We start from the raw sequence: 21,069 nt of genomic DNA, 5'->3' as shown, positions 1-21,069 counted from the left end.
CCCCCTTTGATAGCCCTGCAGCTAGGAACACCTTGACTGCTGTTGCTTAGGGTAGGTGGCTAGGATTCCAAATGAAACTATCCCCCTCCAAAAAATTTATTTTATTTTATTTTGCTTTCTCCATCAGCCCCTTCCAGACATGGAAGGCAATGACATCTGTGAGTCATGGAGCATTCCCCTGGCCAGCAGAGGAAGGAGAGAGGGCCCTCCCTTCTCCAGCCTTCAGATGCTGCTTTGCCCTCTGTTATGAGCTGCCTGGTTCAGCCCAGCCATTGAAATGTCAGTGAAGTCAAAAGTGGCTGCTGGCTGCCTCTGCTTCCTGAGGGCCAAGCTGCTTCGGAGGGTGACGTGCAGATCAGGAACAAGTTTCTCCCATCAATCTGGCTGGACTGTCTGGATTCAACCCATGCCTGCCCACCACCTCCGCCTTCTTCCACTGAATCCTGGCTGCTTTCCTAATCTGCTCATTCCCTACAGAGTCTTGGGACTTGGGACAGCTCCACCCAAGCAACAGAGGTTAAGGGTGGGCCAGTTTCCTGTATGTTGAAGCTTCTTCCCTTGTCTTTAGAAAGGAAATGAGCCAAGACTGCATTTACACACAATCAAAGGATGTAAAAAAGGGGGTTTGTAGGGCAGCCTGCCTTGACCTGGTGCCCTCCAGACATTGTTGGACTCAAATTTGAATAAGCCCCAGCCAGCATGGCCATTGTTTGGGAATGGTGGAAGGTGTCGTCCACTATCTGTAGAGCACAAGGCTGGAAAGGCTACAGTAGGACTAAAATTTCTCATCAGATTGGGAAATTTCCCATCGGCCTCAAGGGGAGTGCATTTATGTTGCAAAAATACACAATAAAACTATTAATACACAGTAACTAATAAATAAATACTAATGTAAATTCCTTCTTCTGACCATTTTCTGCCACTCCTTCAGACACCTGGCTCTCACGCAGGGCCCAAACAAACTCACAGATCACTCCATTCCTAAAGAAGTTTCCTGGAATCTGCTGGCACCATCCTAGTCTTTCATGCTGGGGTTTATGGACAGGCATCCAGGTCTGATGGTGCTTCCTTGGGCTACCCACCACTGCGTCCCATTCTGCTCTCAGATTAGCTGTACTGCATGAACCCAGTTCCAGGCAGCAGCAGGTTTGGTTGGGTGAGTTTCCTAGGAGGTCCAAAGGATGGCCAATATGACATCCTTCCACTTACTGTTCTTTCTGTGGCCTCTGCAGGGGTAGTGGTGGTGCAAGCAATGCAAGCAGTGAGCATGGTTTCTCTAGAACATTGATTTTGAAGATTTACTACTGCCCTAAATTGATGAGAGATCTGATTTAGTATCTTTGACTTTTATATATATCTTCAGTAAACAAAAGCAAAAAAATAAAGAAAATCTACCATGTTAGTTTTTTTCATTCTATCTTGACAAGTTTTCCCAAATAATAAAAAAATCACTTGAATTGAAATTGGGACCGGGGTGGATTTAATCAAATGAGAGTAGCATGGCTTAAATGTTTGAACCAACTGAGTGCTTTACTTGGAAACTATTTTTATTGTAGAACTTGTAAATATTTTAAGACAGGAGAATGCAATAGCATTTACTTCTCTTCTATTGTTTAGAATTTAAGTGGGTGGTGGTTAAGACACTAAAACTGTTAACGGACTAATTTTAGCATGTCTGAATAGCTCTGGGCATAAATATGTGATTCCTAGAGGTAGTCACCAGTGTAAGTGACTTACAGCTTATGCATGGTCCACCACAACATCATTAGGGACAATAAATGGGAAATGATGGTCATTGCACACTTATAAAAGCATAGAATTGGAAGAGAGCTGAGAGACTGTCTAGTTCATGCTTTGCACATGTATCCATGGGCTTGGTGGAGTGAACTGGTAGCAACATGGAATGGCATGCAGGTAAAGTGAGCAGGCTGGCAGGAGATGGAGTGTTCTATCCCTCTACTGTACTCAGAATAGAAATGCACACTTGGCTAATGGAAAAAGGGGTGGCACTCTCCTTCTCTCCTTTGCCAGCAAGCTAGTAAACATTATTTTGCAGGCTAGTAACTTCATTTATACACCTGGCTTAAAGACCCTAGAATCCTCATTCCCAACTGAAATTTAACCTTATATAAATAAGAAAGTATGGATTTACATTCCTAAACCACCATTTGGTGCTAACAAGGGCCCTCAAAGCAGTTTACAGAAACTTACATTTGAGGGGTATGGAACCTCTAAGGTCCAAGAGCCACATGTGGTGCTCCAGATTCTTTATCCAGCTTTTGGTCATGTCTCTTCGGTAAGCTGCACCTTCCCTGGTTCTCCTCCACACCCTCCTTGACCGCTTTTGCCTGGCTGGAATGTGTCCTTGAGCTGTGATAATCTCTCGTTTGCCTTAGATGAAGCATGTGTGTGTATAGAAATTCCTTACTTTTGCATGCGTAGAAGTAAACAAGCTATGCAAAAAAGTAACACGGAATCATAGAATTGTAGTGTTGGAAAGGACTCCAAGTATCATCTAGTCCAACCCCCTGCAATGAGGAATCTCAACTAAAGCATCCATGACAGATGGCCACCCAGCCTCTGCTTAAATTCCTCCAAGGAGGGAGAGTCAACCATCTCCCGAGGAAGCCCAAGCCCGTTCTGCTATTGAGCAGCTCTTACCATCAGAAAGTACTTCCCAATGTTTATTCGTAATCGCCTTACTTGTAATTTGAAGCCATTGGTCCAGGTCCTACCCACCAGAGCATAGGCTTTCTTGCAAGCCTGAGTTCATTCTGAGCTTTAGCTCACTTGACATTCACCCTGCAACTGTTGGCTACTCATGTATACTCTTCCTTTGTGATTTCCTTTTTCTTTCATGTCTTGTATATGCCCTTCTTAAATCTCAGCTCAGCTGTAATCTCCTTATGCAGTCACACAGGTTTCTTTAGATGCCTCCCATCTCTCTTTTTGGAATTGTCTGTCTTTCTGCCTTCAATATTTCACCTTTAAGGCATAGTTAGGGGGCGGGGGGCACTGGACGCCACACTGTGAGCCACATGTCTCTCCTGGGAGTGACACGGTAGATGCCTGCAGGCTCCGCATTGCCCAAAACAGCAGCATGGGGCTTGCGTCTGCCCGTCACCTCCTGCAGGCTCAGCCAACATTCAACTGAGGGGGAGGCAGTGAGCGGACTGTCTGCAAGCTTTGTGTGGCTCTTTTGAGCAGCGCAGGGCTGGCATCTGACCATCGTTTCCCCCTCAGCTGTAGCGCAGCTGAGGGTGAGGTGATGGGCAGGCAACAGCATGGGGATTGCTTCTGCCCACCACCTCCCCCTCAGCTGCCCTACAGCAGAGGGGGAGGCCTGGCTCTGCTCAGCTCACCCTGCCCCGGCTTGCCCCATGGGCGGCCTGCCCCGGGCGCAAGATGCATGCGCTGCCTTGGGTGCCTGAGCGGCTAGCTACGCCGCTGACACCCATTCATTTCTGACCATGGGACTTCACCCAGTAGTTCCTTAAGTTTTTTGAAATCAGCCTTAAGTCCAGAGTGCATGTCTGACTACACTCAGTTTCCCCTAGCCTCTGTATTATGAAACCCAGGAGGACATGATCACTTCTTCCCAAGTTTTGAGTAGTTCCACTTCATCAATCAGTTCCTCTCTCTCGTTGAGGATCTGGTCCAAAATAGATGATCCCCTTGTTGCTTGGTTAAACCTTATATTCTCGGCAGAGGTTGAGTTCCAACAGATATCAGGGAAGTTGAAGTCTCCTATGAGTATTATATCTCTCCTTCTTGAATGTTTGGTAATCTGCTCTAGGAAGCGCATCCAACTCTTTAGTCTGGCTTGGCAGACACCCACAGTAAGGTCACTGTTGTTTCTCTCTCCTACAGTTTTTACCCATATATTCTCAATCTGCTTTTCATGCTCCAGGTCATGTCATGGATAACTTCACAAGTGTACATATCCTCTACATATAATGCTGCTACTCCTCCCTTCCTATTTGGTCTATTCCTTTTGAACAGGTTTTACCCTTCAATTTCTACATTCCAGTCTTGAGTCTCATCCCACCAGATTTCAGTAATGCCTGCCAGAAAACAAGCTTACACTGTCTTCTATTAGACAGCTCTTTAGATAGTTGAAACATACCCAACTCCCTCAACCATTCCTCATAAGGCTTGGTTTCCAGACCATTTTATCTTCTATGCTACCCTTCTCTGCATACATTCCAGTCTGTCAATATCCTTATTAAACTGTGGTGCCCAGAACTGGACACAGTACTCTAGGTGTGCTCTAGCCAATGTGGAATAGAGCAGTATTATTACTTGCCTTAATTGGGAAACATCCATTGCTCCACCCACTTTCTATCTCTGGCCCCCAGCATAGCACCGGCCCAATACATTTTGGCACTTGACGTGAACCAAAAAATGCTGGCCCACCTGCCAGGGAAGAATGGGTGAGTGAAGATCTACATCGGGAACGGGGGTGGGTCTCAAATCAGTGTTACCCCATGGCTGAAGTGGGATTCAAAGGCCGTCACAGTTGGAGGGAAGAGGCTCACTCTGAATCCTGCCAATCGGGTGCACAGTCCAGGAGACCCTATAGTATGTTGGCTCCCAGTACGTTTCCAGGCACAATTCAAAGTGTTGTTGCTGACCTTTAAAGCCCTAAACGGCCTTGGTCCAGTATACCTGAAGGAGCGTCTCCACGCCCATCGTTCAGCCCAGACACTGAGGTCCATCTCCGAGGGCCTTCTGGCGGTTCCCTCAATGCGAGAAGCGAAGTTACAGGGAACCAGGCAGAGGGCCTTCTCGGTGGAACACCCTCCCATCAGATCTCAAAGAAATAAACAACTATCTGACTTTTAGAAGACATCTGAAGGCAGCCCTGTTTAGGGAATAATTTGATGAATTGTTGTATTTTAGTATTTTGCTGGAAGCTGCCCAGAGTGGCTGGGAGAACCCAGCCAGATGGGTGGGGTATAATAATAATAATAATAATAATAATAATAATTATTATTATTATTATTATTATTATTATTATTATTATTATTATTATGGGCAGCCCCGCTATTTCCTCCCTAAATTTGGAAGACCAGCAGTGCCTCTTAATTGCCGAGAGGCCACTGTAGAGGTGGCATGGGAGAGCAGATCCAACCTCTAAGGAGTTCACTGCAGCAGTGACCGATGCATTCCTCTGAGGACAGATCTGCTGCCCCTGTGGATCCTGCTGCCTGAGGTGACTGCCTCACCTTGCCTCAGGGGTGGGACATCCCTGCCCCAGCAGTTACCTATACAGGCAGAAAGATGCTTTCCATTCCTGAATAAGCAATAAAACAACTGAAGCAGGTTTAAACACTTAAACCAAAATTGAAGCCAGTGAGTATTTTTCACCCCATAGGGCGCACCTAGTTTTTTTTGGGGGGGGGAGGAAATAAAGAAAAAAAATTTATTTCCCCCCCAGGCGGGGGGCTGTCGCGGGGGAAGCCCAAGCTTCCCCAGCCCCCGGAACAGCCTGCTATCCGCAAGCCTAGGGAGCCCGGCGGGAAGTCGCGCTGGTCTCCCCAGGCTTGTGGAGAGCTGCGTGAAGCCCGGGCGCACGCTCTTCAGCACGCCCCAGGCTTCGGAATGCAGGCAGCTCTGCGCAACCCTTGGGAGATTGGCGCGAAGGGTTGCGCAGAGCTTCCTGGAGAGCGACAGGAGTCGGTGCACACCGACCCCTCTCATTCTCCAGGCTTCAGCGAAAGCCTGCATTCACCCCATAGGACGCACACACATTTCCCCTTCATTTTTGGAGGGGAAAAGTGCGTCCCATCCCTTTCTGGCCCACACCTGTCAAAGCTTACGTTTTAAACCCTCTTGTTTCAGGGACACCCACACACACACCCTCGTTGCACTTTTGCAGAGCTTAGGAAGTGGAGTCATACACTGGTATAATGTTAACAGTATGCTTTGGCCTCTAAAGCCCAAGCTTCCTCTTTCATCTGGAGTTCATCCTTCTGCTCTACTTCCGCCAAAATCCTCATGCACCCCCACTCCCCCTCCCCGCTGGCCAGGGCTTTAATTGAAGCTTCTCTGTCTTTGCCACTCACTCTTCAGATGACAGAGAGGCGCTCAGTGAAGAGGGAAATGCCATTTTAATGGGCAGCGTTGTGTAACTCGTTACATAAGTCACCTCTGTGCTCAGAAGCGCTTTGGAAGAGTTCTGTTCACTCAGAGGCGCTTTGTGGCTTCATTATCAGGTGGGAAGAGAGGACCTTTGTTGCTCTCCCTCTGGTAGCTTTTGGGATGCTTCCTTCCTTCCTGTCCCCTTAGGCCTTTTTTGAAAAAGAGTGACACAGCTTGTTAGCCCTCCAGTTGATTGCATGATTCTTAAATTTTGAGAGTTCTTTCAAAAGCTGTGTCTGCTTCCAAGCATCATTGTCACAGTGGGGGAAATAAATGTTTTGACTGACCTGGGGCTTTTTTATGTGTGTGAAATTGTCCGCCTGGTCTTTTAAATGAATCATTTTTTAAAAAGCAGTTTCAGAAAAGTGTCCTTTGAGGAAATCAAGGGCTTTGGGTTTTCAGATTATTTATATCTAGGCTGGATTGTTCTCAGTCTCTCTAATAGTGAACTCATGTGGTGGGTGCCGACAGAAATAGTGGAGTCAAACTGGGACCACTAAGAAACAAGAGAGAGATAAATTGGTATGGATGGGGCAGGGGTACCTTGAGGTTTGCAAAGTACAGACTCTTTTTCTTACAAACCACACAAACTCTTAAGGGAGTTAAAACACAGCAGCCCCAAATAATCCCAAAGAAAACTCAGCTTGCTTACTAGCCGCATAATAGGTTGGTTAGAAAGGAAACTGGAAAGAGGGAGTGGAATGGAATATCCTTGAGGAGAGCATGCCGGGCTGACTAGAATCCTGAACAGAAGCCCGTAGGTGAGATACATATTGCAGCTTTTTCTGTGCATGTCCCACTATGGCCCGTATGCTTCCTCCTGATTCTCTTGCACAAAGCTTACACAGGAGTTAGATTGTGGGTAATAATCCAAGATTCGTCCTACTCAGAGGAGACTCATTGAAACTGATAGACCTGACTAACTTAGGTTCATGAATTTTGCATGGTCTACTCTGCTGGCTACAACCCACAAGCAGCACACTACACTTCCCCCAAACAAAAGAGTCACTAGTTTTATTTTGCAAAAAAGTAAGCTTGTTTTTTGTCCTGCTGCTTGCATCCTGCTGCAACCCTGGGGCCAATAAATCCTCCACTGGCTTCTTTTTTCCTGCCTCAATCCGCCCCTATGGTTTTCAAAAAATAAAAATAAAAAAATGGACCTCCTTCACCAGGTTTTAATGTTGTGTCTTGGCCAACTGACAAAAGCTTTGCTCAAGCAAATTGCAGTGTGTCGAAATGTCGCCCAGCTGCTCTGAGCTGCTCCAGCAGCATTCGAAGGTGACTCAGAATTGCTGGTGCTCGGGACTGGCTCTCTGTGCCTGAAGGCGGTTTCCCAGCCAGGGCACTCTTGCCTGGAAGTCACAGGCTGGTTTTTAAATTTTTGTCAGTGCGTGTGCGCGCGCGCTGTGTGTGTTGTCAGGAGTTAGGCACGCGCCGACTTGTGGCAAGGCAAGCTTTAAAGCCAGCATAAGGCCATGACTCAGCAGCTGGACCACGTTCAAACCCAGCCTGGTAATAAGGCACATTCGTCTTTGCCAAACGGATGAAATGAGGAAGGTTTGTATGCAGGCTTATGTGTTAGACTTTCTCTCAGGGATGTGGAGAGGAGGCAAAGGCTTTGGCCCAGAAATCTTGGTTAAGATTGGGGGCTCTGTTGTTAACCATTTTCAAAGGCAAGGAAGCATCCATGGAGATGAAATGCAGGTCCCATGGGAGGCTGTTTTGAAAGGGAATGAAATTGTTTGAGTAAAGGGGTATAAAACTATGCATGGCAAGGAGAAAGCGATTAGAGTGACATTTCCCCTCCCCTTCTCATTACACTAGAACCCCAGGATCTTCCCTTGAAGGTGAATATTTAAAGATTTCAAGACAGGCACAAAGAAGTAGTGCTCCACACAACACATACCGTATTTTTCGCTCTATAACACGCACCCGACCATAACACGCACGTAGTTTTTAGAGGAGGAAAATCTGTAGGCATGCCACCCGTAGGCATTCCCTCCATAACACGCACAGACATTTCCCCTTACTTTTTAGGAGGAAAAAAGTGAGTGTTATGGTGCAAAAAATACGGTAGTTAAAACAGTAGGATTGGCTGCAGCAGGATGATGCGACAACCACCAGTTTGAATGGCTTTAAAGAGGAAGTAGACAAACACATGGAGCAAAGGCTATCAGTGGCCAGTGGCGTAGCGTGGGGGGTGCGGGGGGGCCGGCCGCACCGGGCGCAACATCTGGGGGTTACGGTTAGGGGGCGCAAATCCACGGGTTAGGGGGTGCAAATTACTTGCCTTGCCCCGGGTGCTGACAACCCACGCTACGCCACTGTCAGTGGCTGGTAGCTATGATATGCTTCTTTATGCCTCTTAAATCCAGTTGCTGGGAATCACCAGTGAAGACATGGCTGTTGCACTCAGGGTCCCGCTTGGGCCTCCAGTTGGGCACTGTGAGAACACGATGTGTGACTAGATGGGCCTTGGACCTGATCCAGTGCACCAGGCTCTTCTGATTGGAACCCTGATCTCTGACAGACTTAACCGCTAAAAATAATGAGCAAGCTTTCAGAGGTTCTCCATAATTCATCATCACACCTTAATGACTTTAGCAGTTCCCTTTCCGGTTCATTTTTGCTCTTTCCCACTCTATCCCTTGCTATGGACATATCAAAAACATGCTTGCTATTTTGTGATATTTTGATATGTTGTATAGCAAAGGTGTTGCCTAGTTATGGATTTTGGAATTGTAAAATTTGAACATTTTCATGTCATTTACAGGCTCACATAAAAGCAGTAAATGTGAAGAACTATTTTCACATCATATCGATAGCACCACACACTCTGGCATGGGGTAGGAGGAAAGAAAATGTAACGAGGGCATTCCTAACTGTACACATAAATTAATTTGGTTTTCAAATTAAAATTTTACAATCACAAACATACAACATAAAGACAAGATTCCAGAGAATCTTCTGGACTTCCCTTCTCCCCTTTGTGGGCCCTATTATTAATCATTTCTTCCTGCATCTTTTATAATCAAATCTTTTACATCTCCATTATATCCAAAATTTACCATTAAACTACAAGTGTTATTCAAATCCTACTAATGATTTTAAGTGTTTACAATGGTTTTTAAGGTATATTATAAAAATTTTCCCATTCCTTATTAAAATTTTGATCTTCCTGATTTCTTATTCTTCTGTTCATTTTTGCCATTGAGGCATAATTCCATCAACTTGATCTGCCATTCTTCTCTGGTAAGGACTTTATCTTCTTTCCATCTCTGGGCCACTAATATCCACACAGCTATGGTCCCATACATAAACAGTCTTTTCTGCTCCCTTGGGATTTCGGCACCTAGAATTCCTAAAAGAAAGGCTTCGGGGGGTGTTTGTTTTTAGAAAAAAACTAACCATACACAGTCTTAGCCAGGAGTAAGTCCCATTAAACTTGGTGGGAATCAGGACCCATCTGCACTGTACGTTAAAAACACTATCATACAACTTTAAACAGTCATTGTTCCCCCCAAAGTATCTGGGGAAGTGTAGCTTGTACAGGATGGTGAGAGTTTTTAGGAGATATTGTATTCTCTTCGCAGAGCTACAATTCTAGAGTTCCCTGGGGAAGAGGGTTTAGCTGTTAAAACCACTCTGGGAATTGTAGCTTGGTGCAAAGAAAAGGGGTCGTCTAACAACTCTCAGGACCCTTAACAAACTGCAGCTCCTATAATTATTTTTGGCTACAAAGTGGTATAGTAGTGCTTTAAAGGTTTGCTGTAGATGAAGCCTTAATTCTTAGTAAACATATACATAATTTCCCTCTCAGTTACTTACTAGACAAGAGGGATAAGGAAAGCTGAGCGTTGGAGGAAATGTTATTCTTTCCGTGATTGCAACCCAATCAAATTTAATCTCATTCGAAAGCAGGACATGGTGAAGGCGGGGTAAACCCATCTCACTGTGGAAATGCTAGAATTAGGCCTGTCACCCATTTTAAAAAGCCATGGCTAATCTAATTGTGTGAATTTTAATCCATGGAAGGAATCTGTGTAAATTTGCATAGAAATACAAAAGAGTTCTTTCCGTCCTTTGTTTTAGACCAGAGGTCTAAAACCTTTTCAATCCTTTGGGCACAGAACACTGTAGACAGCATCCCCTCTGGTCACTTCAAGATACGCATACCCAAAAAGACACTCACTCATCACTTTACTAAGAGTTTTGGGTAGAAGTTGGATCTACTAGAATTAAACTGAGCCTTAAAAATGTCATCCTTCCAACTTCCTCTTTCAGCTCTACGTACTTTTTAAGGGAGAAAAAGCCTATCTCATGGATCATGCAGCAAATTATCCTCCAGAGGGGAGGACACAATCTGACAGGTCCAAATGACAAGAAGCAGAATTTTGACAGAACATTTAAAATTTCAGAAGGCAGCAGACTTACCTTTGCTAAGAGATTTTCAAGCAGAGGCCACCTTCCAGGGATATTGGACCAGATTATCTTTAAAGAGCCAATCCCGCCTCAATGTCCTATGCATCTTTGACACATTGTTATTTGGATTAGGAACACCCAGAGCACCATTTATGTCATGGCAATTTGTTTTGATGTTGGACAGTCACATATGCTGGAATAGAAAAGGCTAAACTTAGCATTTATCATTGTTAGAGAGAGAAGGTTAGTGTTGAAACAGCTGATAGTCATAATGCAGTACTTTTTCTGCTAGCACAGAGGGAGTTTTGCATAATGACCTCTGTAGCAGTCTGCAAGTACAGTGGTACCTCTGGTTACAAACTTAATTTGTTCTGGAGGTCCGTTCTTAAGCTGAAAATGTTCTTAACCTGAGGTACCACTTTAGCTAATGGGGCCTTATGCTGCGTGCGCGCCTCTAGCGCATGATTTCCATTCGCATCCTGGGGCAAAGTTTGCAACCAGGCGTAGCTACTTCTAGGTTAGCAGAGCTCATAACCAGAAGCATTAGTAACCAGAGGTACCACTGTACCCCAAAACTATGTATTGCTACAGTATGGAAGTCAGCTGTGGACTGCAGTTGTGTTATATTGCAAGACTTGGTATGGGAAGAGTGCAAATAATTCCCTGCTAGTAGTTTCTTTTTTCTGAGTACTTTGAGGTAAGTCTTGAGCCTACGAAGACTTCTGTGTGACTCAGCAGCTCCATGGGCCAGTTGTCTGCATGCCAGTGATGACCCATCTCCGTCTCCTTTGACATGAGCAGCTCTGGATTTCGACCTGTCCATTTTGGGTTTACCACATGGCTGCAGAATCTGTTCCCTTGCACAAAATTCAGCATCCTAAGAATGTTGGCTCTGATATTTAAAATCAAGCAAATAAATAAATCTCTCATTTGAAGCTGCACAGTGAAATTAGAAACTTGGTTCCCTCTTGGCTATTCGGCCAGTGAAGCTAGTTAAATCGGCCGCACATGTACATAGCCACTCACCTATGGTGATTGAGAAATGCCCCTAGACAACCAGACAGTCTGGAATCCTTCAGAAAAGAGCTGAAGCTCAATGTTACTTATTATTTTTTTTTATTAAATTTGTATACTGCCCTTCATCCAAAGATCCCTGGGTGGTTCACAGCACAAAGTGTTAGAACTGTCTTTTACCCAGAAGGTCCCTGGTTCAATTACTGGCATTTCTAAGTAGGTCTTGGAATGTCCCTTTTCTGAAACTGCGGAGAGCCACTGCCAGACAGTATAGACAGTACTGGGCTTGATGAACTCATGGTCTATTTCAGTATGTACCTATTAATTTATGTACCTATTTATTCAGAACTCTAAGGACTAGAATGTTACTTTATGATTAGGGGACTCTATGTAAGGCATATCCCTATGTTCCTTTGTGCAAGGATTATTTCAAAATGGAATATATTGCTTCTTTATTTGAAAACCAGTCCTACTCCCCAACCCCTTACAGCTATAACTTGCTACAAAAATGAGATCCAACGTTCTTGGTATGTCCAGTCCCCTGCCAATGTAGATGTGATGTGAGAGAAGTTTATAAAATTTTGCATGGAATCGGGGAAATGTATATAGTGTATATAGAGAAAAGTTTTTCTCCCTCTCTCAAAACACCAGAACTAGTGGACTTCTAATAAAGTCAAATGTTGGAAATTTAGGACAGATAAAAGGAAAGACTTCTTCATGCAGCACATCGTTAAACTCTGCAGCTTCCTTCCACAGAAAGCAATGATAATGTAATGGGTATGAGATACTCATGCGTAAACTGGTGCCTTTCTAGGCTAATTTGCCTTGTTAAACCTTTCTGACTGCACAGCCCTCTCTCATCGTGGCTGCCTCAGTCGCTGGCAGAATCCGTCAGTGGGCGTTTCTTAAACCTCTTCCAACATAAAAGCTGTTTGACACCCAGTCTCCTCCTCTCACTGCGCGGGAGTCTCCTGCGCAGGGAGGGCGTGGGTAGCGGAGGACCTGTGCTCTCCTCACTGATGTCCACTGAAGAGTCCTGGAGCCCTCTCTCCGCTTCCCCCATCTGCCCCCCTTTATCCCTGGTGTTGCGCTGATTTGCTTCCCCCGCTACTGAGCTGTTTCTCCCCCTGCTGCTGGGTCCTTCGCCAGCATCATCTGGGAGCCTCCCCTTTGCCTCTCGCTCCGATGTCAGTTCCCTGACAGATAACTACCAACTTGGATGGCTTTAACAGAGGATTTGACAGACTCATAGAGGAAAAAGCTATTGATGGCAACTAGCCATGATGGTTGTGCTCTGCCTCCATGGTTGGAGGCAGTAATGCTTCTGAATACCAGTTGCTGGAAACCACAAAAGTGGAGAATTGCCCTTGTCCTCAGGTCCTACTTGCAGGCTTCCCATTGGGCCTCTGGTTGGCCACTATGAGAAGAGTGGCCTAGATGGGATGTTGTTCCAGCAGCCAGACTCTTCTTGCATTCTCATGTATTCTGTTTGCCTAGCCTAACTGTAGGCAGATAGACATAACAGCCAGTGTGATTTATAAACTGAGGCAACCGCATCCTTGAACAAGCTGAAGGAACAGATTGAGAGAGCCAGTGTTTATTTTTGTCTAATATTGTACTAGAAGGCCGGGTGGTTGTTTCCCATCTGGCTTGCCTGCCTCGCCGCTTAGCTCCCCCTGTTGTTTAAATTTATATACTGCCCTTCATCTGTTGTAACAGCGGTGTCAAGATTCCAGTGGATGCAAGCAATTTTATCCTCAAAAGCTTTGCAAACAAGTCACAGTGAGTTGCCATAGGTTCCGCCACCTCCCTCGGGCCAGACTGTAGCAGGCCCCATGCTACCTGGGAAAGCTCTGCTAGACCACACAATGAGAATGCAGTGGAAGCAGCAGAGTAAGTCTTCTTTGCAGGCTTCACTGCTCACTAGGTATACTCAGTGATGAGCCCCCACCAGAGTTTGATTGCATTCAACCAGATTGTTCTTCTACTCATGTTCGAACCATCTCCTAGCCTCTTTCCTTGCCAGGGGCAAAACTAGGCTGTATTTCACCTGGGTCAAAGACCAAGTTTGCCACCTCCTTGTGCATATTTGCATACACAGAGAGAGAGAGACTAGGAGCCTCAATGGTGCCCCTCTGGAGCCTTCACCCAGGGCAAAACACCTGGCTAGCTCCCCTGTAGCTATGACTCTGTTTTTCACTCTAAGCTCTGGAGTATACCAGGGAGCCAAGCAGGAGACGGCGCTCAGGGGTGATCCTGTCAGCAGCCTGAGCCATTCGGTTGTTCCAGAGGTTAGCCAGAGCTCGGACAGGAAATCTCCCAGAGCACTCTGGAAGCCCACTGGATCCATTGGCTTCTAAGGGTAGACCATCCTAACAGGTCCCCCACCTCAGCAGAGGGGAAAAGGTGCTGAAAGCCTACATCTCAACAGGAAGTGATCTGACAAGGGACTGATGTCAATATCCCCTACTTTGAGATCACCCTCTTCCTATCCAGTTGAGAAAACAAGGTCCAGAGTGTGGCCTGGCATAGTCATCATTGGAGTCATGACAGCCGCATAGTCATCATTGGAGCCATGATGTTGAAGAGCAGTATAGATAAAGATATACATACATATGAACATGCACACACACACACACACAAAGTCCTGAGCCACCACAGAGCCAGTCGCCTCAGTATGGATGTTGAAGTCCCCCTCCGCCCAAACCAGTTGTCTGGGAGTCCCAGCACCTCTTCTGAGACCAGCTGTGTCAGCTTAGGCAGGAGACTGCCAGCAGTGGCTTACTGTGAAATCACCGGGGCTTGTTTCACTTTGCAGTTTAAGTGGTTACAAATATGCCTGCTGATGTTAGAAAGGTACCGCTTCTTCTTTGCAAGGGCTTCAGACCGTGAAAAGTGCATCGAAACTAAAATAGCTCAAATGAAAATGAGGGTAGAGGGGGGGAACCCCATACATGATTATGCTTCCTCTCCTCATTTAAGCAGCCAGTTTAACAATATATCTTTACAGTAGTACCTTGGTTTACAACCATAATCCGTTCCGGAGGTCCGGTTGTAAACCAAAACAGGTTGTAACCCAAGGCACACTTTCGCCAATGGGGCCTAAAAAAAAAATTGGTTGTAATCCAAAAAAAAGGGACACACTTCTGGGTTTGACGTGGGTGTAATCCAAAACGGTTGTAATCCAAAGCGGTTGCAAACCAAGGTACCACTGTATATCCTTTTCCGCATTTATTCCAGCTACCATGGCCTCCCTCCATATATCTGCTGGCATGTTGGGTTGTATTCAACAGAGGCCACATTCACATTGTACTCTTAAAGCATTATAATGCTACTTTAAACAGTTATGGTTTCTGACAAAAGATTCTGAGATCTGTAGTTTGTTAGGGGTGTTGAGAGTTGTCAGGACACTCCCTATTCTCCTCACAGAGCTACATTTCTTGAGGGTTTTAACAATCCTTCACAGGGAACTCTGGTAATTGTAGCTTTGGGAGCGGCACGGGGGTCTTGTAACAGCTCTCAGCACCCTTATATTGGAAAAACTGGGAGAAGATTAAAGCTTTAATATCGAAAATATTAGATCATGAAAGCCCATGTTGATCCTGTACTATTATTGACAAATAATACTGAAGACAGGGAAAGAACGCAAATCTGCTTCCACCCACAGTCTCTACTCAGCACCGTTGAAGCATATTATATAACCTGGCAGTGTTTTCATTCTAGTAAAAAAGGTGTCTATACTCACTATGAAGTTGTTACCACAAGTACCACACTTTTAACCAGTGCTTCTGGGTGGGCAGGGGGAAGGTGCTGGTGCTGCAGACTCTTGAGTACCCTCAGAAAAAAAGCACTGCTTTGAGGGGTCAAATAAATCTGTTACTGACCAGTGGCAGAGCATCTCCAGGTAGAGCAGGGAAAGACTCCTAGTCTGACACCCTGGTGAGCTGCTACTAGTCAGTGTTGACAGTTCTGGACTAGAAGGGACCACCAGTCTGACCTGCACATGGCAGTTTCCAGTGTACATATTTGAAGACTGCAATATGCAACACCTGCTATAATGGTCAGTTTCTCATTTGTCATCTTGAATCATTAATAGCTAGTTCTTCTGACGCTACGATTTTGTATTGCTGTATATCATGTGCTTTGTTTCAGCATCAGCCAACCATAATAAAGATTTGATTTATTGATATGGGCATATCGCTAGGTGCAAGTTGGATTCCAGCCCAATCAGATAAATACACTCATACCCCTCATCTTTTTTTGTAGATTCTCAGCGCTCCCATCTCGCCTCATTCACCATGAAGTTGAAGGACAAGTTCCACTCTCCCAAAATAAAGCGGACACCATCCAGGAAAGGGAAGCAGCCTGACCTCATGGTGAAGACTCCTGAGAAGGTGGTGAACAAGGTAAGTGTGTGGTGTCATGCCCCCTCCCCAAAGGCAGAGCCCATGAGGGGCAGGTGGTGCAATAGAGGCATTGCTCTTAAGTAGATATCTTGAGCAGGAAGCAGTGGAAATAGGGAAGCAACTTCCTTGCACCACAAGCCTGCAGGCCAGCCTTGCTCCTTGGTCTGAGTTGAGTCTTTGTGGATTCGTGCCTCCTCCTCCTCCACCCCTCCCCCGTGCATTTCTGGTGTTGATGGGCCAAGAAGGCAGGGGCCGTAGGTCCCCAGTGTGGAGGCCCCACTCCAGGGGTCCCTGGACCAAGACCACCACCACCACCACTCTGCCAGGCTTGAACACTCAATCCATCTCAGGTGTGAACATCATGCTGTATGTCTGAGTCACCAGCAAGCCTCCTTGTTGGTGCCACTGGTCTGACACACCTGGCCAGGCTCCATCCTGCTTAGTCTGCTGCTCTAGGTTGGGGTTCTGGGAGAGAGAGAATGAGGCAGCCTGCAGCATTGGGTGAATTTATTTATGAGGCCAAGTGTTTAAGCAGAGAGACTTGCGCAACAGTCAGTCTTTGTGGAGATTAGCTCCTAAGCAGTGTTAACTATTGTCTTCAGCCAAATGATTAGCCGAAAGGGATGCAACTGATCAGGTTCACAGTGCAGGCAAGGATGCTGTCACTCTGGGAGAATGAGAGTGGCCCGTGGAAGGCTTCCTCAAGATTTTATGCAGAGCCAACATGGGTGTTTCAGAGCAGGCTCTGTATTATTTGTCCTGTATCTGTATATATTTATTTTGGGGGCCAAGCCTGGTTAACCATTGACTAGGGAGAGTCTAGCTAAAGTGGAAATGGAGTCGCCAAAAGTAACATTGAAATTCCTGGGTATGGTGCAACCCCCACCCCGGAAAAAAAACTCCCAACCCGAAACAAAGTTTTAAAAAACCACACCTGCTTACTTTTAATAGAGCCCTGTTTGTCTTGTGCTAAATTTGATTCCCAAGACTTGCTGCAGGAAAGTGTCCCCAAAACTGTATTCCAAGTTATTTCTGTATCAGGGAGAAGTAAAGTGTACCTTTCTGATACAGCCCATCAGTTGCTAGGGCTCCAGTTTCTTGGATTGTGTGGGTGTGAGTCGCTCATTTAGTTTTCTGAGAGCGTTGTGGTGGTTCTACTCTTATAGCTTTTGTGTGGTACAGTCCTCTTGCGTGTAGCTGGAGGGAGGCACATCCCTTTGGAACTCCCTCCTGTTACATATCAGCCAGGCACCATTTCCAAGGGCCTGCTTGGCTGTGTTGAAGATGCTCCTCTTTCAATAAAGTGGGGGTTATTTTTTATCACAGTTGGTATTCATATTGAATTCAAAACCATTTTTAAAATAAGATAGGGATGCGGGTGGCTCTGTCCCACAGAGCCTAGGACTTGCCGATCAGAAGGTTGGCGGTTCAAATCCCCATGACGGGGTGAGCTCCTGTTGTTCGGTCCCAGCTCCTGCCAACCTAGCAATTTGAAAGCACGTCAAAGTGCAAGTAGAGCAATAGGTACCACTCCGGCAGGAAGGTAAACAGTGTTTCCGTGTGCTGCTCTGGTTAGCCAGAAGCGGCTTAGTCATGCTGGCCACATGACCCGGAAGCTGTACGCCGGCTCCCTCGGCCAGTAAAGCGAGATGAACGCTGCAACCCCAGAGTCGGTCACGACTGGATCTAATGGTCAGGGGTCCCTTTACCTTTAATAGATGTTTTTCTCGCATTGCGAAATAGCTTCAAGGTCCTTCATCGGAAGTAATTCATAACTGAATTCTGCCAGGGATTCTTTTAGTTGTGATTCCTGCATTGCAGGATATTGAAATGGATGACCCTTAGGTCAATTCTGTGATTCTATGAATAATAATGACATGCAAGCAGACACATGTAGCAGTTAATTGGCCCAGTATCTTTATTGATAGCACCTTCCTTCCTGTATGGTCACTGACCGAAACAGTAAATGTTTCCCTTTCTCCTTCCTTCCATTCCTCCTCAGAATCTCACTTGGCTGGAGGAGAGAGAGAAGGACGTAGTGAGTGCACTACGCTATTTCAAGACCATCGTTGACAAAATGGCAATCGACAGCAAGGTGCTGGAGATGCTGCCAGGATCTGCCAGCAAAGTACTGGAAGCCATCTTGCCTCTGGTCCAAGCAGAGACGCGGATTCAGCAGAGGTGAGTTGCTGCCAGGGGATTAATAATAATAAGGAGGTTGTTGTTGTTGTTGCTGCTGCTGCTGCTGCTAAAAGCATATTATAAGCAATTACAGCTAAGAACAACCTCCCATCCAGTGACCACAGAGTTTACAGGTGATCCATTAATGTCATTAAGGTAGATCCAGTGGGTCTGCAATCAATTGGGCATGCTATTGTGGTGTGGAATATATTCAGTTTTGAAAGGCTCAAACCCTGCCTCCCTCCAGCCACATGATCACCAAGAAATTCACCAGCTGCAAAGGCACCACAGCAGTGTGGTTGACGTCAAATGCTTGCATACTCAATGCTCCCACCACAAGGCCTTGGATCTTCACTCATTTTAAGGATAAATGTGGACCTAACAAGGTCGAGAAAGCATTGGCAGGGCAAGAGTTATCAGAGCCTATGAGAAATGTCTTTTCTTGGGACGCTTCCCAGTGCTTGCTGACTTAAGTTCTGAAGCTGCACAGCTTTGTTCTCACCGCCAACACCCCCAGGTCAAGACTGGATCATTAGTATAATCCAGCTGGACACTTCTTGCGTTCACTAGGGAATATATGATCTACTCCATTAATATATATATGTGGCATGCAATAACTTTCATATAATTTTGCCTTCCTGACACATGTGTCTAGATTTATTTCTCTCTCCTCTCCCTCTCGTTTGAAGCCAATGCGTTTTGCATCATCAACAGGGGAAGTAGAACTATAACAAGCAACTGCTTAGTTCTACATTTTCTCATGAACGGTGACCATAGTGTGCTGTTTTCAGAATTGGAAATGTGGCTGAATGTTGTTTCCTTATCTGCCATTCATCAGACTGTGCAGCAGAAAGGGGGATGTGGTGGCATGGATGAAACACAAATCCAACAAATTCAGGTCGCACATGGCATAATTTAAGTCTGTAAGGAGGAATTCAATGCCAGGCTGCTATTATTGTTCTGTCAGTGCAGGCATTCCCGTTTGCCAGATGGAACAGTCTCCCTTGTCCTCCCTTCATGCTTTCCTGACCCCCACCACAAGCCAATTTGAGGAGGCGAGGGGGAGCTGGAGGAAGTCTTATTGTAACATTGTGCCAGGGAGAGTAGGGGGAAGCCCCATTGCAGCCCTCTTTAGGAAAAATTTTAATGTTTGGTGTTTCGTCGTGTTTTTAATACTCTGTTGGGAGCCGCCCAGAGTGGCTGGGGCAACCCAGTCATATGGGCGACTTACAAATAAAACTATTATTATTATTATTATTATTATTATTATTATTATTAGGACCCATTTCACAGAATCCTGCTGGCAAAACTATTCTGTTGAATCTGACCCTCAATAGTCTCCCTAGAAAATTGTGCAAATTGTTGCTTGATTTTTTAGGGTAGGCACAGGTACAGCATGGATTGTTGGGCTGCCCCTTGAAGACTATTCTGAAGCTTCAGGGACTGTTGTGAGGCAGTGACGCAGTAGTAAGAGCCCTGTTTGCTTGCTTGTTTCTTTCTTTCTTTGTTTTTAACCGTTCCTCATCAGACTTGGGATGATCTTATCTTGACTTGCTTATTAAATATAAAATTAATAGTCTTCAAATTGGGGACTGGGTGAGTCTTACATCAGAATAAAATGTATTGTGACAAAGGATTTTTTCCTGCAGTTTTCCTTTATTGAAACACCTCTCTCCATGTATTCTCCATGCCAATGCATTATTTTTTTATTTGCTCCTGCAGTTCTGCCATCTCTTCCTGCTATAGCCGTGTGTACCAGAGCCTGGGCAATCTGATACGTTGGTCTGATCAGGTGATGTTGGAGGGCTTGAACTCTGAAGATAAAGAGGTGGTGAACACAGTGAAAGGGGTCATCAAGGCTGTTCTGGATGGAGTCAAGGTACAGTGCTGTCTTCTCTGCCTCTGACCATACCTCAGACCCCTTGCTTCCACCATGAAAACGGGCTGTCTCAAAACTGATGGTAGCAATACTAAGGCTGGACTCTTCTGACACACTTCTATAGATGCTTAGTTATAGCACACACCTCAAATGCATCTGCACTCATAATTTGGTCAGAAACAGTAGAATTCCCCCACCCAATAAAGCATACTTTTCTCATTTGAAATCCTGATTTGCAAGGTGGATCTGTTGTGGTTTATTATTAACTTTATCATTATTAGAGCACAGACAGCTGTGTTCTACTTAAGTCACCTCCGGACCATAAGTAATTTGCAGGAGGAATTTAAGCATGTACTGGAACATTAGGTTTGTACAGTTAAAATGGATTAAAACTCTCTGTTGCTCTGATGCAGCAAATCCACTTTAAAAAGGGTTTGGGGTTTTTTGCACCTAGTAAAGTGATGGGGGAATGCTCTAAAAAGTTTCAGTGGGTCTACACTGAATAGAACTTAGTTGCATGCTACTCATATAGTCTAACCTCCAGGTAAGCTTTGTGCAAACAAATCAGAAATGCTCTGTCATCTGGAGGAACCCCATGTCAAGCCCTTGGTCCATCTAGCTCTGTATTGTCAACACTGATGGACAGCAGCTCTCCAGGGTTTCTCATTGGCGTCTATTCCAGCCATACCTGGAGATGTTTTGGGTTGAATCTGGGACCTTCTGCTTGCAAAATTGGTGTCCCACTGACCTATGGCCCTTCCTCTTAATGTTAAACAGTCTTTACTGGCCATGCAGAGTTTAACTGATATCCTCTGCATCAGTATCAGGCAGCCCACTTGATGTTTGGGCTGTGTTACTTTATTATTTGTTGACATGGAAGTAATAAGTTCCTTTGAGTTAAGTGGCAGTCATGGCGTTTGGGGTTGTTGTTTTAATTCTGTTTTGTCAACTGACCAAGTCTGCATGAAGAGATGAGCTACCCTTTAAAGAAGGATTTCATATTCTAGGAGCTTTGCTAGAATA

The 21,069-nt window shown here is 45.4% G+C and overlaps 1 protein-coding gene across 12 annotated transcripts in view; it reads left to right on the top strand.

Annotated features, from left to right (window-relative positions):
• Window positions 1-21,069, top strand: part of RAPGEF1 (Rap guanine nucleotide exchange factor 1) — a 111,541-nt gene that overhangs the window by 46,643 nt on the left and 43,829 nt on the right. For all 12 annotated transcript variants that reach the window (XR_008328669.1, XM_053374957.1, XM_053374959.1 and 9 more), the window contains 3 exons: window positions 15,847-15,986; window positions 17,989-18,167; window positions 19,890-20,046. Coding sequence is in view for 11 of the 12 variants with exons in the window: in XM_053374955.1 (XP_053230930.1) it covers window positions 15,847-15,986; window positions 17,989-18,167; window positions 19,890-20,046 (476 nt within the window). In the remaining variant the exon portion in view is untranslated. The remainder of the gene's footprint in view (window positions 1-15,846; window positions 15,987-17,988; window positions 18,168-19,889; window positions 20,047-21,069) is intronic.

Source organism: Podarcis raffonei, chromosome Z (genome assembly GCF_027172205.1).
Source record: "Podarcis raffonei isolate rPodRaf1 chromosome Z, rPodRaf1.pri, whole genome shotgun sequence".
Taxonomy (NCBI): domain Eukaryota; kingdom Metazoa; phylum Chordata; class Lepidosauria; order Squamata; family Lacertidae; genus Podarcis; species Podarcis raffonei.
This window is presented reverse-complemented; position numbering and strand designations above follow the sequence as displayed.